The sequence below is a fragment of the Mus caroli genome, unplaced genomic scaffold (genome assembly GCF_978045245.1).
Source record: "Mus caroli unplaced genomic scaffold, Mus_caroli_1 scaffold_8, whole genome shotgun sequence".
Lineage (NCBI taxonomy): Eukaryota > Metazoa > Chordata > Mammalia > Rodentia > Muridae > Mus > Mus caroli.
In genome coordinates this window covers 120,235,818-120,252,113 of record NW_028227263.1, presented here as the reverse complement: position 1 = coordinate 120,252,113, position 16,296 = coordinate 120,235,818, and the positions used below count along the sequence as shown (strand labels likewise).

Sequence of the window (16,296 nt, the reverse complement as noted above, 5' to 3'; positions counted from 1 at the left end):
TGAGCTGCAGGATTTAAAAAAGGAGAATTTCTGTCCTAAACCCCCAATTTTTTGCGTCTATCCTCTTCCTAAATTACAGGATTCTAGATAATCTGAATGAAGGGAGCCGAGTACAAGAAGGAGTTTCAGCTTTCTTGAGTATGTCGAGTTTCCTGTTAATCAATTAATACACGGGAAAAGTCGCACCAAAGTAGGAAACTGGGGTGGGGGGGTGGGGGAGGCAGAGACAGAGGTCAAAATGCTGTCACCTCTCGTGCCTCAGAAACGGAGTCTGTACTCTACTTTACTCGCAGCCTGTGTTCGTCCTAATTGTTGGGGCTTTTCTGAAGCCTACAGTACTGTCTGCTCAGTCATTTCCCTACTGCAATTCTCAGTGGACACGGAATGGAGACAGAAGGTACGGCTAGCGCTTCTAAAGACTACGTTATCCAGAAGGCAACGCACGGGTACTTCCGCCCTCTTCGCAAAGCCTCCAGACGCTTCACGCTCGACTGTAGAGGGAGTTTCTGGAGTAACACAGTCGAATGGTGGCTGCCGCCCTCTGACGGCTGCTCCCAGTTGAAAAGTGAAGTCAAGCCCCTAGGTATAGGATCAAAGAATCTCACTAGGGTATGTAGCAGGATAGAACAGATTATTTAACCGCCAGAACTCGTGGAACCTGCCCAGGGGACCGTTCTTGGCATTGAGATCTGTGGGGGCACTGGTGAGCAAATTCAAAGATCTGTAAGATGTTTCCAGGTGTCTAAGCGGGTTCAAAAGATGTTTCGAGGAGTTGATGGGGTCCATGAAGAGATTAAAGACTTTGATATAAGCAATGTAAAACAATTGTTTGGGGAATTATAGAGAACTCTCAAGGGAAACCTATGAAAGGTGTGAGGGAAAACCTCTGGGCAGCCATGATTGAGAAATGGCTAAGAAACACAAGGAAGAGACACTGGCCATGGAGAGACTTTGGAGGAGGGCTGTTGCAAATGGGATTTTAATTGGAATGCATTCATCTGTAAAAGTCGTGAAAGGGCCCGGTGTGGTGGCGCATGCCTTTAATCCCAGCACTCGGGAGGCAGAGGCAGGTGAATTTCTGAGTTCGAGGCCAGCCTGGTCTACAAAGTGAGTTCCAGGACAGCCAGGGCTATACAGAGAAACCCTGTCTTGAAAAACCAAAAAAAAAAAAAAGTCGTGAAAGGTGTATGGAGGACTTTCTGGTTGGAAGCAAAGATCTCAGGGACAAAGTCATGTGTCTTGTTTTTGTTTCTTTGGAGACAGGGTCACATGTAGCCCAGGGTGCCCTCAAATTCACTATGAAGCTGAAGACATCTTCCTGCCTGTACTGTGCTTGGGTTACTGACTAGTGTTGCCAAGACAGTTTTCTGGTGATGAGAATTGCGTGTGCTAAGCAAGCACTCTACAAACTGAGCTACATCCCCAGCCCTCCATTCTCTTTTGAAATAGGGTCTTGGGGCTAGAGAGATGGCTCAGTGGTTAAGAGCACCTTCTGCTCTTCCAGAGGTCCTGAGTTCAATTCCCAGCATCCACATGGTGGCTCACAAACATCTGTAATGCGATCTGATGCCCTCTTCTGGTGTGTCTGAAGACTGCTATGGTGTACATAAAATAAATATTCTTAAACCACATCAACAATAAAAAAGAAATAAGCCGGGCGTGGTGGCGCACGCCTTTAATCCCAGCACTCGGGAGGCAGAGGCAGGCGGATTTCTGAGTTCGAGGCCAGCCTGGTCTACAAAGTGAGTGCCAGGACAGCCAGGGCTACACAGAGAAACCCTGTCTCGAAAAACCAAAAAAAAAAATAAAATAAATAAAAAAATAAAAAAGAAATAAGGTCTTATTATAAGGGGTAGTGCACACCTTTAGTTCTAATACTTAGGAGGCAGAGGCAGGCAGTTCTCTGAGTTCAAAGCTAGCCTGGTCTATAGAGTCCCAAGGCTACACAGAGAAACCCTGTCCTAAATGACCAAAATGGAAGAGCAGCAGCGAGGAGGAAGAGGAAGAAATGGAGTCTTGTTCTGTAACAAGGCTAGACTCAAACTAGCAGCAATCCAACTAAGAGTTCCCAGTACTGACGGCAAAGACACGTGCCACCACACTAAGTTCAGGGCATCTTTTTGCAGGAAATGTTCCAGACCTCCAAATGGATTCCGGTGGGCGATTAGAGACTGGAGGAGCTGCTGTTCTTAAGGCCAAAAATCACCTGTGACATCCCACACAACCAGAATCTGGGACAACAAGTTTGATTAGATCATGACCTGTCCTCTGGAGGGGATCTGAAGCTGAACACTTAGGAGCCATGTGATTAGAAGTGCTTTGAAGGCCCAGCAATGGCTGTGCATGCCTTTGATCCCAGCAGGCAGGGGCAGGCAAATCTGAGTTGGAGGCCAGCCTGATATCCTTGTGTGAATTCTATGATGGCCAGGGCTACATGGAGGTACCCTGCCTTTAAAAAAAAAAAAAAAAAAAAAAGACTGAGTGTTGCTGCTGAAACCACTAGCCAGTCCTGCTTCTTTCTTGCAATGACAACATCCGCCTTTCTGCATCACCCCACTAGCAACTCAGCTGCATCTATGTTGCCAGGAGATATGTCTCATTCCAACTTCCAGAAATAACCCAGTGGTTCCCACCCCAGGGAATGGCTTACATCACCCAGGAGAGGGAGCAGTTGCCCACAAGCTGCCACAAGAGCCTGTTTCCTGTCAGTCTCCCCGTCCTGGTCAGCAGCAGGCTGGAGAGCCCACTCCAGGGCTGACACATGCTGAAGTATAAGTGCAGGGATGGGTAGCCAGTTCAAGGTTCCTTCTCCCTCAGGGCTGCACAAGGTGGAGTTTTATAGTGAAGCCAGTCCAACAGGCCCAGAGTTCTCAATTCCGACTCTTATCTCTTAGCAACCCTATGGCCTTGAGGGAGCCCCTGTCCCCTTTCAGGGCCTAGGGCATCACACCTGCACTGCCCAGGTGGGGCCGATATCCTAAAGCACCCAGAGCCTGGCCTCTTCCTGATTGTTTTATCTCCTCAAAGACTCAGCACTCAAAGCTCCTGGCTTCTTAGCTCTAAAGGCTCCTCATCAACCAAATTCTAAGGTCCCGGATCCCTTGATCTGGACTCCAGCTGGCTTTCCACTGGAAAATCCAGTTGTTGTTAAGACATTAGATTACGCACTACTTTGTTGAATAGCTCAATTCTAGGTCTACAGGCAAGTTTAATGAAGCCCTGTGTTGCTGAATGCTTAAAGAACTAAAATGTGCTGGGGTGGGGCCTGAGCTCGTGTGTGTGTGTGTGTGTGTGTGTGTGTGTGTGTGTGTGTGTGTGTCTGTGTGTCTGTGTTCGAGAGTGCACAGGGTTTTTAATCCCAGGAGGCAGAGGCAGGTGGATCTGAGTTGGAGGCCAGCCTGGTCAACAGAATGTTCCAGGACAGCCAGGGCTACACAGAGAAACCATCCCAGAAAAAAAATAATTAAAAAAAAAAAAAAAAAAAAAGGAAAGGAGAAACTGAAATGCTTACACACTTGGCACACAGCAGGTCAGGTCAGTCAAGAACTTTACACAACAAATCCCTCTTAAAATCTGCTTGTGTGTGTGTGGGGGGGTGCGTGCAGGAGGTGAGCTGATGGGACAAAGATTACCGATTACTTTCCAAGGTTTCTTTAAGATTTAGTTTTATCAGCACTTGGGAGGCAGAGGCAGGTGGATTTCTGAGTTCGAGGCCAGCCTGGTCTACAAAGTGAGTTCCAGGACAGCCAGGGCTACACAGAGCAACCCTGTCTCGAAAAACCACAAAAAAAAAAAAAAAAAAAAAAAAGATTTAGTTTTATGAGCCGGGTGGTGGTGGCGCATGCCTTTAATCCCAGCACTTGGGAAGCAGAGGCAGGCAGATCTCTGAGTTTGAGGCCAGCCTGGTCTACAGAGTGAGTTCTAGGACAGCCAGGGATATATAGAGAAACCCTGTCTCGAAAAACCAAAAAAAAAAAAAAATTTAGTTTAATTTATTCGGGCTGGCAAGACGGCCTGGTGGTTAAGAGCGCTTGCTGCTCTTGCAGATGACCTAGGGTCGGTCCCTAGCACCCACACGGCAGTTCACAACTATCTTTCTGTCCTTCCTGAGCATCTGATGCCCCTTTCTCACCATCTCGGACGCAGCACACATGCCGGTGGGTGGACATGCATATAGACCAAACATTCATATATGCATACGTGTAAAATTCTTAAAAAGATCTTTATTAATGCATATATCTGAGTGACTGTATGCCAATTCTGAGTGTTTGCCAGAAGCTGCCTCCCCTGGAACTGAAGCTGTGAGCTGTCCCGAGCCACCCCACATGGAGGTTCTCCGAAGAGCAGAAGCACCCTTGAACACAGAGCCGAGCGAGCGAGCGAGCGTCTCTCCAGCCCAAGGGCTGCATTTCAGGACACTACAGGCCTCCGGGTCAAAGGATCCCAAACAGGAGGCTAACATTGCACTTCCCTTTCACATGGTCCCGGCCTTAACTTTGAACTTCCTACCTCAAATGCTGGGGGATTACAGGTGGGGACCACTAAAGCCTCCTCCGAGTACATTGGAGCAGGATGGGGAGGATTCAAAATACGGGACCCTTCCCTCCCTGGGGAACTGATGAGGGTGTGGCTTAGCAGTCAGAGCTGGAGGGCAAAAGCAATTCAGGTAGGAGAACCAGGAACAGCGGGGGCCTTGTTAAGGGTCCTAGAGGCAGATGGGATGATAAGGAACCAGTCAAGGAAAGACAAGACTATGGAAAGCCAGAAACCTTAATCATCAGCTCTGAGGTTTGTGACATCTGAAAGTAGGCCAATAACTCCCCAGGCCTAGTTGACCTGTTCAGGTGGAGTCAGGCCTTCTGGCCACAGATGGGAAGCAGGTGTCTAGACCTGTCCAGAAGTAAGCCAAGTCTGTGTTGATACTGTGGCTGCGCCCAGCACCTAGGATAGATTACCACATGCAAAGGTCCAAAGTTTTATTGTTTTGAATACATTCTCCAGCAGCCCCCTCATGTCCCACCCCACCCTCCATTCCCAATACAGAATAAGGCTTGACCGCAGCCCTCCAGGCCACCCCTGGGGCCCCAGCTAGGAGGCAGAGAGGGGCTTCCAGTTTGGTTTTGAGAGACAACCCCCCCTTCCTGTCCCCTGACCCACCTGCCCATGGGCCAGACCTAGGAGCAGCAGGGGGTGGGCGTGAAGGGACTGGACCAGTACTGGGTGGTGTAGGGAACAGGCACTTGTAGAGATTTGTGGCCCACAGGCGGCACCCCTCACCTTCCTCTGCCTCCCACCCCACCACCCCCCACAGAATTTTTGGTTTATAAAATTTGTCCCTCCTGCCCCTGCTGCAACCTTGTGGGGTATAAGAAACCCAGGCACTCACAGCCCCTGGAGGGGCAAGAAAGGCAGGGTTAGGGCCATGGATTTGGGGTGCGGGAGGGGGGGGGGAGGACGAGGTAAGAGGCAGAGAAGAGGGAGGGAGACAAGGCTTTTCTTCCTACGATTGTAATAAAAAAAGTTCCTGGGTTTGAAGGCCAAAGCCTCGGTTCAAATAGAAATCCCCAGAATGGAGGTGCCCCCCCCTTAACACCCCCCTCCCACCCCCCACCACCACTTTGCCCAGAACTTAGAAACCCAGATGAGGAGCAGATTAGCCCCTAGCTCTGGGCACCCACCCACCCTACCATTAAAAAAAAAAAATTCAGTTTTATACAAAATGTGGGGGAGGGGAAAGGGAGGAGGCAAGGAATAGAGAGCTGTCCTCACCTCCAGGGCTGGGGGGGGGGGGGGTGGGACGGTTAAGGCAGCAAAAGCTCAGGGAGTTGGGTGGGTGGGGGTGGCACACGGGGCCGTGTCCACAGCTCTCAGGAATCTCGGTGCTCCAGGGAGAGCTGGGCTGTGGCGTGCTGGAGGTCAGAGCTCACCCGTCGTGGGGTAAGGGGTCCCCCAGACTCCCCAGGGCCCACGTCCCCACGCACCTTCTTGTCCTCACCCTCATCCTCAGGGCCCCCAGACAGGCACCCGCCCCCCTCCAGGCGACAGTCTTCACTCCAGCGCCGCTTAAAGCGCAGTTTAAGGGGCATGCACTGGGCCATCCCCGGTGCCTCTCCGGGCTCTGGCTTGGGGGGAGCAGGCGGGGCACGGGGGGTCTTGAACACCTCCCCATCTTCCTCATCTTCGTCACTGATGTCAGTCACCTCCACCTCCTCCGACTCGCCTTCTGAGATGGGCTCCACCTTAATCTGGGGTGGTGGCGGTGGGGGAGCTAACGCACCTGCCCCCTCAGCCAGCCCACCCGAGCCACTGCCGCTGCTGCTCTTGTCAGTGCCTCCTGGAGCCTTCTCTCCAGCTGCCCGCTGCCGGCGTCCTAGCGGGGGTGGCTGCAGCTTAAACTTGAACGGGGATGAAGAGGAGGAAGAGGAAGACGAGGCTGAGGAGGGGACCGGCGGGGTCTCCGGTGCCATGGGCGGCAGTGGGCACTTGTCAGGGCGCTGAGGCTGGGGCACCACCAGCCCTGGGTAGTGCAGGAAGGCGCGGGGACTGAGGTGGTAGTTGTAGACGCTTTGGGTGTGGGCCTGCAGGTACCGTTTCATGTCCTCGGGACTGAAGGAGAAGTGGGAACCTCCCCCTGAGCCACTAGGGCCCCCGCCGCCACTGGGGTACATAGGACTCAGCGTGGGTGAGGGTGTGTAGGCCAGGTGGGTGGGAGTCATGGGCAGAGCTGGGGAGAGCTGAGGGGGTAGAAGGGAGCCAGGCCCAGCCAAAGGTGACACAGGGAAGGGACTCAGGGGTTCAGGACCACCCCGGGGCCGAGGATAGACACGGAAGACACCAGGGTCATGCGGGAGGCGGGCCAGGGGGGGCCCTCGGAAGGCACCCAGCTCCGGAGGGCCAGGTGGTCTTGCCCTGGGGTCCTCTCCCAGAGGCTCCTCCAGCTCTGATGTGCCGTCACTACAGTCACTGACTGAGCCTCGGCCCAGGCGTCGGGCAACCACAGCAGAGAAGAGAGAAGAGGATGATGAAGAACAAGCCGGTGGAGATCGGGGATCCTCGGTGGGGGACAGCACCTCGGAGGGTGTTGAGGGAGGGAAGCGGAAATGGCTGCCGCCTGATGGCACTGGAGGGGCGCTTTGGGGAACTGCACCCCCTGACAAAAGAAGGGAGAGTAGGCATCATGTTCTCTGGCCTCCTCTGAACACAGAAAACCCCACCTCTTCACCCCCTTCTGACACACACGCAGGCCAGACACTCACCAGCCAGCCCCATATCGATGAAAGGGTAATTGACCAGCACCAGTTTGTTGAAGTTGAACTTGTAGGTGAACCGTTTCCCCTTGGTCTTGTGTAGAATGCGCTTGTTGTAATAATAGCTGTGGGCATAAAACACCATCGGGCCATCAAGCCACGCTCCACAGGACCCAGGCACCATGACATGCGGCTGGCTCTCATGCATAAAGGGTACCCAATAGCCGAGAAATCAAGTAACCAGGAGCACAGTAGAGGCTCCAGCTAACATTTCTTTGCCTGGGACACCTCTGTATGACCTATGAGTTCACAAGAGTGACAGGACTTGCCCAAGGCCCAAGTTGACATAGCTAGAGGGACCTAGCAGAGCCAGCTAGACATCAAACCCAAAACCTGTCCTCATGTATCAGGAATTTCCAACCATAGGGACCTGCCACATGTCCTCTGGGGCCCACAGCCCCTTCTCACCGCAAAGCCCGGCTCAGCTTGTCATAGTTCATCTGGGGTTTGCACTTGCGGACCCCCCAGAGGCGGGCCACTTCATCAGGGTCCTTGATGACAAACTCCCCGTAGTCCCCCTGCCAGGCGATGACGCCCTGGTACTCCTCTTTCCGAAGCAGCTCCAGGATAAAGTGCCACAGCTGGATCTGCCTGGAGCCAGGGGATGACTCCGGTTTGTAGGCCCAATCTGGGAAGGCAAACCCTAGGGACAGGAGACGGAGTTGCCTGGGGTCAAGATGCCAAGGTGGGGGGCTCTGGCTCCTACTGGAGTTTATATGTCCTGCCCCACCCCTCAGTCTTCCACCATCAGGAGAGCCCTCTTTCCTCAGCCAGATGAAGACCCAAATCCGAGAGTAACAGTATGCGCATCTGCATGAGGGGGCTAGACAGGAGCTGGGAGGAGGGGAAGCTGGAGTCGGCTCCAGCGACACCGGGAGAAACAGGAAACCAACGGCGGCGGGTCCCGGGGCCAGTGCCAGGGGGCCAGGCACCAAGCCAGGATGGCGGGCAGGGCTGCCAGTGAGGGAGGGTGAGGGGCAGAAAAGGGTACACGTGGCCAGCAGGATGGGGGCACAGCCCCCTATGTGTACCCCAACTTCCATTCAGAGCTAGCAGTGCCCCTCTGCTTCTGTGGTCTTCCCTTCAGAAACACGTATGATCTTTCTCTCAGCTTACAGAAGCTCCTACTCCCACCCAGGACTGGAGAGTATTTTTTTTTTTTTTCTTAAAAGGACCAGGCCGGGTGGGGTGGCTGGTTGACGATGAGGTCAGCGCTTGCACACACAGAGGCTTCTGTCTTCCCTTGAGAGAAAAACCCAGACTGTCTGAGAGCCCCCCCCCAACCCCCACAGCACTGGACCCTCTGAGCCAATAATGCCCTCCTCAGGTCCACCCTTAGGACCTGGATGGAGGGAACCCAGCCCAGACAGAGCACACCCAGGCAGGCTCAGGACTGTCATCTTCTTGCCTCTTCTGCCTTCTCATCTTTGGCTAACTCTCAGCCCACCTGCTGGCCCGCCCCCAGCATTAACCTTGGGTGGAGGTTGGTGGCGGGCTGACTTGGTCCCTGGAGGGGGTGGGCAGCCTGGGGTGGGGGGGCTGCGGTTGTTGTCATTTCCCAAACCCCCGGGTAATCAGGGGCCATCAATAATTCAGCACTAGGCAGCCGGTAATGGAGGGGTGGGAGGAGGGAAAGGGGAGGAAGGCACGGAAGGGGGAGGCAGATCAGGGGCCCGGGAGCCACTATAGAAGGAAGACCAAGGTATATGGTTAAAAATGGGCGGGGTCCAATTCAAACGGAAAGCAAGCAAGACTCTGTGCAAGATTCAGTCTCCCTGAAGCCTCAACCCCCAATCCGAAATCCAAAAGTGGTCCTTTTCCTCCTTCAGAAACCACCTTTCCCCAATGCATAACCCAGTGTTCCCCTGAACAGGCAGGCAGTCGAACCCTGGGCTAGGTAGAAAGGGATGGCCTGCTCAACACTCCTTAGTCCACATGCCCCATTCAGAAATCCCCATCTCAAACCAGCCAGCCACTGCCAGGCTCCAGGACAGGGCTTCCAGCTGTGTAGGATGCTGGGCCCAGAGTCCTGCCCCAGCAGTCCTCCTCAGCTGAGCGGTGACAGCCCCTGACAACCCCTTCTAAGGACCCCAGCATCCACAGCTTCATCCTTCTCTTGAGAACCCAGCTGTTCATCCCAGTATCCTTGCCCTGCTATAGGGAACCAAGGTCCTGCAGTATCCCTTAGGGTCCTGAGGTCTTTGGGAACCCAAGTCATCAAGTCACCCCTCCATATACCGGGAAACCACCTCCAAAAAAACTCCTGGCTCCCTTCAGGGCACAAAGCTCCACGGACTCTCTTATCTCAGTTCCAACCTGACTCCCTGTCCCAAGAGGGGGGCTAAGGCCCCTAAGACATCAATTCGGAGGTGGAGGGGTGTACTGACTTCCACCCTCCCCCCAAAATTAAAGCCACCCTTCCCAGCCCACCAGCCCCAGCCTCCGTGTCCCGGTAACCAGGCAACGTGTGTGCAGCGACAGTCCTGGGAGCGGGGGAGCAGGAGGCTAAAAATAAACTTTGCAGAAGAGAGGGAGTGAGAGAGACTACATGCAACACAAAGGGAACTCGGAAAGGAGGTGGGGGGGCTCTGGAAAGGCCTCAAGCCCGCATTCTGGGAGCTGTCCCAGGCCCCCTTGCTAACCTCCTTCCTGGGAAACACCACCCCCGGGGCCTGGACCCTGGCTTCTACTTCTGGCAGAGACCCCTCCTCATGCCCAGGCCCACCCCAGCACCACCCTAGTACCGGCTTTCCTCATCGGACACAGCATACACGAGGGCCTGTTCCCAGCTTTGGGGAGGGGACGGAGTGGGGGTGACGTCAGGGTGTCTCAATGGGGCTCTGTTCCCCAGGCCTTGGAGCCAGGAGCCAGGCACGGGCAAGGAGACCATGTGTGTGTTGTATACGGGTCCACGTGCTTAAATCACGGAAACACCAGCTCTTCAGCAAGAAAGCTTGAGGGTGCAAGACCTCTCGAGCATGGGGGTCCAGTGAGGCTTTTCTAAGAAAGCAGCTGCACTGAGAGAAGGGCTCCAGAAACACAGACAGGGTGTAGAGGTAGCTGCAGACAGGAAGGACTGTGATGGCTGGGTCCCAGAAGGCACACCTGGATATCCCAGACTGTGCAAAGCCTGGGTCGGGACATAAGTTCTGGGAAACAATTCCCAACTTAACATGACTGCCTAAACTTTTTTATGGGAATATAGGGGTCAGATGGGGGGGGGGGGGAGGTTTGAGGAAAAATACGTCTGCCTCCCGGGGGGCCTCAACACCTCCCCCACTCCAGGCAGACCTCGATGGCGCCAGAGCCGGGAAGAAAACAGGAAGTGGGAAACAGCCACGGCGGAGCAGAGAAACGCCGGGATGGAGGATCGGATGGAAGGGCTAGCAGTGGCCGGCAGTCGGAGAAACAGATCGACCTCGAGGCCGTTCTGGTCTCTCGCCTTCCCATGAGAATCTACACATGACCCGGACCCCAGACAGGGTTGCAGTGGCCCTACAGGTTCCGTCAAGCCAAGGCCCGTAACATAGAGGGAAGACAAGGCGGGGTTGTCTGGGCGCCTTGGTCCCCTCCCCGGGTGAGGGGAGGCTCCTGCTGCCCCCAGGGCCCGGGAGCCCGGGAGCCTGTGGGAGTCGGGGAGTGGGGAGTAAGTGGGACGCACGTGACTGACCCTATGGCACTGCGCACCCCTACCCCACTCCCGACCCCCTTCCTTGGCCCCAATCCCCTGGCGCCGGAGCCCTGCTCCGAGCCCTTTAAGAGCCGCCCCCACCCGCCGAGCAGGGAGGTGGGGTGGGTGGGCCGGTCGGGGCACACACCCGCACATAGGAGCCGGAGCCGCGGCCGCCGCCGGGGGAAGGAAACAAGTTTGAACAGCGGCGCCCGGCCCCCTTCCCCCTCCCCTCGTCCCCGCCCCGGGCCGGATTCCGACGGGGCAGACGGGCAGGGGGCGGCGAGGCCCCCTCCCCCCGCGCGCCCGGGCGCAAAGTCCAGCCTGTGCGAGCCCGGGGGCGGCGGGGGAGGGGAAGGGGGAAAGTCCGAGTGGGAGGGGGGGTTAATCCTGCTGCCCCCCGCCCGAAGATGGGGGGGGGAGGGGAATCCTGGCCCCTTAAGGAGGAGCAACTTGGCGGGGAAGAGAGGGGCGGAGGGAAAAGACGGCCCGCAGAAAGAGGCGCAGGATCGGGGAGGGGGAAGGACGAAGAGGGAGCCTCTGCATTTCCCCCCCCCATCTTTCCCACCCTCCTCAACTCCCAGCCTCCGCCCGCGCCGGAGGAGGGTACCCAAGTCTCCCCTGAGCCACCTTAAAGCCGCGCGTTCTAAGGTCGGAAACAAAAAGTTCCTTTTTCGAACGTTCGGGCTGCGCTTTGGAACTTTGCGACTCAGTCCGGGCGGGGGAGCGAGGAGACGGACGGGGGAGGGGCGGTGCAGCCCGGACCCCGAGTCCCGTGTTCCCCTCTCACGCCCAGCTCCAGGCCATCCCGTATCCCGCTCACCGGGTGCTGGGCACGCGCTGCCGTGAAGGTCACGGGCCGGACCGCGCAGCGCAGAACCGAGCATAGCGGGTCCCTGTACAGAACCCCCACCTCGCCCCGCACACGTCCCGGCCCCCGGAGTGCAACGTGACAGAACGACAGGGAGGGGACTCTGCCACCCCAGTGATCCCGGGAGAACCCAGGTTGCCGAGTCCGGGAAGGGAAAGCCCAGCACCCGCAGCACCCATACCATTCCGAAAGGATCCACGGAATTGGGGCTCCCAGGCAGCACCCCAGCTCGCGCCTCTAGAAGCAACAGGTCTCGAGTGTTTGGGGGTCCCCAAGAACTGGGTATCAATCGGGCTCCCCAGAACCCCTTCAGCCCCCACCCAAAGTTTTCCCTCCCGGTTTCCCGGGGCAACAAGTCTCCCCCACACGTGCTGCCCCCGCCCCCACCTGTGTCCGCCGGGGTCTTCATGCTGGGGGGCCCGGGGCAAGGCGCCCCAACTCCGGGCCGCTGCTCCTGGCGCCCGCGTTGCCCCGTCCCGTCCCGCGCCCGTTGGGACGCCCTCGCCGCCGCACCCGGCCTCGCCTCTCAGAGCCTCTCCCCTCCCCGCCGCCGCCTCCCGGGTTAATATCGCACTCCGGGGCCGGGACGCCCACGCCCCCCGGCCGACGACGTCACCGCCGCGTCGCCATGGAGACACTGTGCCCGCCCCCTCCCGCGCAGTCACACACGCTTGCCGGCGCGCAGCCACTGAGGACCGGCCGGCTCTTGGCTTAAAGGGGCCGCGCGGCGGGGGGGGGGGGGGTGCGGGGGGGGGGAGAAAAGGGCAGGGAGGGGCTGGGGAGGTCCTGGGGGTCACGACCCTTCTTGGAGGCTCTAAGTCAGAAGAACTTAAGTCTTCAGCACTCAGTACCTGCTGCCTCTCTTCTGCCCTTTCCTGGCTCCAGAGTTTCTTTTGGGACCTTTTTGGAGGAAAGGAATTATATGAAGGGGGACGATCAGAAATTTTTGTGGGGAAGGGGCAGTCTTCTCCGCAGGGGGGGCGGAGTCTGGATCTTGGAGGATGATCAAGAGCACAGCCATTTCCCAGCCTGAGTTTACCCAACCCCCCTCAACCCCGAGCCTGAAAGAGGGCAGCTGTCCAGGGGTGGGGTGGAATGGGTGGGAAACATTTCCCAGCATCGGAAATGGGGAGGCGGCTGTACCCTCGACTCCTGTGGAGATGGGGTCTTGGCCTTCCTGATAGACCCAGTCCAGCTGGGGAGGAAGTGACCAGAATGCATTCGGGAGCCCCCACAATCACCACTGTCCCTTAGGCTGCAGCTGTCCTGGGAACGCGGCCGGAGGTACCCCCACCTCCACACTGGAGCAGGGGGTTCCGGAGATAGTGCCAGGATGCTGGGGGCGACCCAAGTCTGAACAAATGTGCTCCGGAGGATCATTGGGGGTCGCCAGGAGAGAGGAAGACAGGGCTTAAGACCAAAGGCCTGAGCGTAGGGGAAGTGTTAAGTCTGTGTTCGCTGCAGCAGATAGGAGGAATGGATGGAGCCTGAGGCTCGGGAAACAGGAAATCGGGGTACCGATCGGATGCAGGTAGGCAGCCTGCTGCTGGGTAGAGGGGAAACAGAGCTATATTCTCATAAACTAAACCTAAACAGTCTCAGGGAAATAATGAAAAATAAACCAACCGGAGTTACCAAAGGAAGAGATAGGGGGCTAGGAGACTGAAAAGATGATGAATCAGAGCCGTGAGATGCGGCAAGCAAGAGGGAAGGCCTATCTGGCTCAAGCTATAGGTGCTTAAGGCTTCAAACCCAAACTTCTCCGTTGCTGGGTTCCTATTCAGCCTTTAAACCAGTTCACGGGTGCTGCAGAGAAGTCTCATGCCTCCTCCTTAGGGAGACCATGGCCTCCAGGGAAGTGTCACCCCTTTGGGAATTATGTAACCTTGCCTACGGACAGTGCAGCTCCCCACGGATATTGTAACCCTCTGGGAGCAGCGTGGTCCAGCAATAATCATCATTGTTACAATAACAGCTCTCAATTCTGAGTGCTCACGATGTGCCAGGCTGGGAGCCAAGCATTGTCTGTAACATCTTCACACTCATAAAATCCCAATGAGGGGCCTACCATTGTAACCCCTACCACAGATTAACAATCAAAGGCTCTTTCTTACATGGGAAATTAATCTGCCAAAGTCCTATAGCAAGGAAGTGCTGGGATCAGTATTCAAGGCCTGATCTGTACAATTCCAGTTTTGCCATTGTACTTCACTGTTTAAAATAGATCCGTAACACACCCCGTGTCCCCATTTCCTGACAACAAAAACAGATTTGAGTGGCAACCCTACTTCTCCTACCCACTCTCTTACCTAAAACAACTGAAATCACCTCTTTAAGCCTCATCTGTAAAAATGGGGCTATTTTGTAGTCCCTGAAAGATAAAAGATTATTATTAAAAACTGGGTTGTGGTATAATTGTACAGTAATAGCCAGGTGGTGGTGGCGCTCGCCTTTAATCCTAGCACTTGGGAGGCAGAGGCAGGCAGATTTCTGAGTTCGAGGCCAGCCTGGTCTACAGAGTGAGTTCCAGGACAGCCAGGGCTACACAGAGGAACCCCGTCTCAAAAAACAAAAACAAAACAAACTAAATAAATGTACAGTAATAATTGGGATGGGGTAATATCCCAGTATCTTTGGCATGCTTGGGAGTCCCTATTACACTGCCAACACCAATAATTAATTAAATAAAGCTATGCACACTAGCTCACTCTTGTAATCTCAGCTCTCATGATGCTGAAACCAGAGGACCGGTTCATTTTAGAGCCAGCCTGGACTACATGAGAGAGTTCAAGGCTAGCCTGTGCTATATAGCATGAATCACTGTCTCAAGAAACCAAAATAGGGAGGGTAGAGAGGTGACTCGGCAGCTAAGAGCACCTCTTGCAGACAACCCTAGTCAGTTCTTAAGACAGTATTAGGCAGCTCACAACTACCTGTACCTCCCACGCTTGGCAAATCTAATACACTCGCCTATCTCCAGCTGACATTCACATTCACACACACACACACTTTTTTCTTTCTTTCTTTCTTTCTTTCTTTCTTTCTTTCTTTCTTTCTTTCTTTCTTTCTTTCTTTCTTTTTTTTTTTCCCGAGACAGGGTTTCTCTGTATAGTCCTGGCTGTCCTGGAACTCACTCTGTAGACCAACCTGGCCTCGAACTCACAAATCGCCTGCCTCTGCCTCCCAAGTGCTGGGATCACCACCACCGCCTGGCACATTTTTTTTTTAATTGGGTTTGTTTTTTTTTTAAATCTTGTCTCCTTGATTTATACTTCTAGTTGGTCTAGAACTCACTATGTAGAACAAACTGACTTCAAACTCACAACAATCTGGCTGCCTCTGCCTCCTGAGTGATGGCTGACATTAAAGGCAGCTAAATATTTTATTTATTTATTTATTTATTTTTCCAAGACAGGGTTTCTCTGTATAGCCTTGGCTATCCTGGAACTCACTGTATAGACCAAACTAGTCTCAAAATCAGACATCTGCCTGCCTCTACCTCGAGAGTGCTGGGATTAAAGGTGTTCTCCACCACTGCCCAGCTCAAAATATTTTTTAAAATAACAAAATAAATATACAAATAAAATTTAATTTATAGTGGTAATAAATATAAAGAATAAAAACGTACATATATGCTTTTTATATATGCAAATATATATATATATGTGCAGAGTGACCATCTACCTCATTGATGTGAGCACCCTATGCCTTACAGACACACAATAACAGATGTCACTGGCACTGAGAAATTGATGATGTATCCTGGAAACCCTGGTATCTGGGTGGCTGAGACAGAGTATCCTAAGTTTAAAGCCACTTTGGAATATATAGCAAGACCCTGTCTCAAACAAACAAAAAGGTGGATATTGATTAACTACCATGCCCATTGTTGCACTCTTGCAATGCACGAAGTTAAGTCCTTTTAAAAATAACATTATTATTATTTTCTATGTACTGTGTATGTTGACTGCATGAATGTCTGCGTATCACATGTGGCCTGGTGCCCAAAAGATCAGAAGAGGGTGTCAGACACCCTAAACCTAAATCCGGTTGAGAGTGGAGCGCTGCCCCACGGTTGCTGGGAATTAAACCTGAGTCCTCTGGAAGAGCAGCCTTTGCTCTGAACCCTCAAGCCATCTCTCCAGCTTCAAAAAGTACCGCTGGAGTAAAAGGGGTCCAGGCCATGCTAAAGATGTAGCTCAGATACTCTAGGGCCTACCTCTCAAGCAAGAAGTCCTTCACTCCTGCTCCTGACCCACAGGAAACAGGAAGTGCATCCTCCTGCAATTCCTGCACATGGGAAGTGAAGGCTTGAGGATCGGAAGTTCAAGGTCCTCTCTAGGTAGATAAGTGATTTGAGACCAAACGGGCCTAGCTCATAGTCACATCTATGCATACAGACAAAAACTAGAGGCAAAGCTCTGGCAGGGTAATATGCAGATGTAATC

General features: G+C 54.2%; 1 protein-coding gene across 2 annotated transcripts; it reads right to left on the bottom strand.

Annotated features, from left to right (window-relative positions):
- Positions 1–5,609: 5,609 nt before the first annotated feature.
- Positions 5,610–12,412, bottom strand: Erf (ETS2 repressor factor). 2 transcript variants are annotated; one of them, XM_029479908.2, is made up of 5 exons: positions 12,236–12,412; positions 12,030–12,085; positions 7,716–7,950; positions 7,257–7,372; positions 5,610–7,150 (listed from the first exon to the last, which is right to left on the bottom strand). In XM_029479908.2, exons 3-5 carry the CDS (start codon positions 7,745–7,747, stop codon positions 5,868–5,870), a joined length of 1,431 nt encoding a protein of 476 aa, XP_029335768.1. In that variant the 5' UTR covers positions 7,748–7,950; positions 12,030–12,085; positions 12,236–12,412; the 3' UTR covers positions 5,610–5,867. The 2 variants fall into 2 exon arrangements, with proteins under 2 accessions (XP_029335768.1, XP_021023413.1); XM_021167754.3 differs by lacking the exon at positions 12,030–12,085 and having other exon boundaries at positions 5,611–7,150; positions 12,236–12,402.
- Positions 12,413–16,296: the final 3,884 nt, after the last annotated feature.

Coding starts and splice junctions, on each gene's coding strand:
- Erf (XM_021167754.3), bottom strand. CDS start 12,257: ATGAAGACCCCGGCGGACACAG. Junction 7,951..12,235: donor GAAGACCCCGGCGGACACAG/GTGGGGGCGGGG, acceptor TCCTGTCCCTAG/GGTTTGCCTTCCCAGATTGG. Junction 7,373..7,715: donor AAGCTGAGCCGGGCTTTGCG/GTGAGAAGGGGC, acceptor TTATGCCCACAG/CTATTATTACAACAAGCGCA.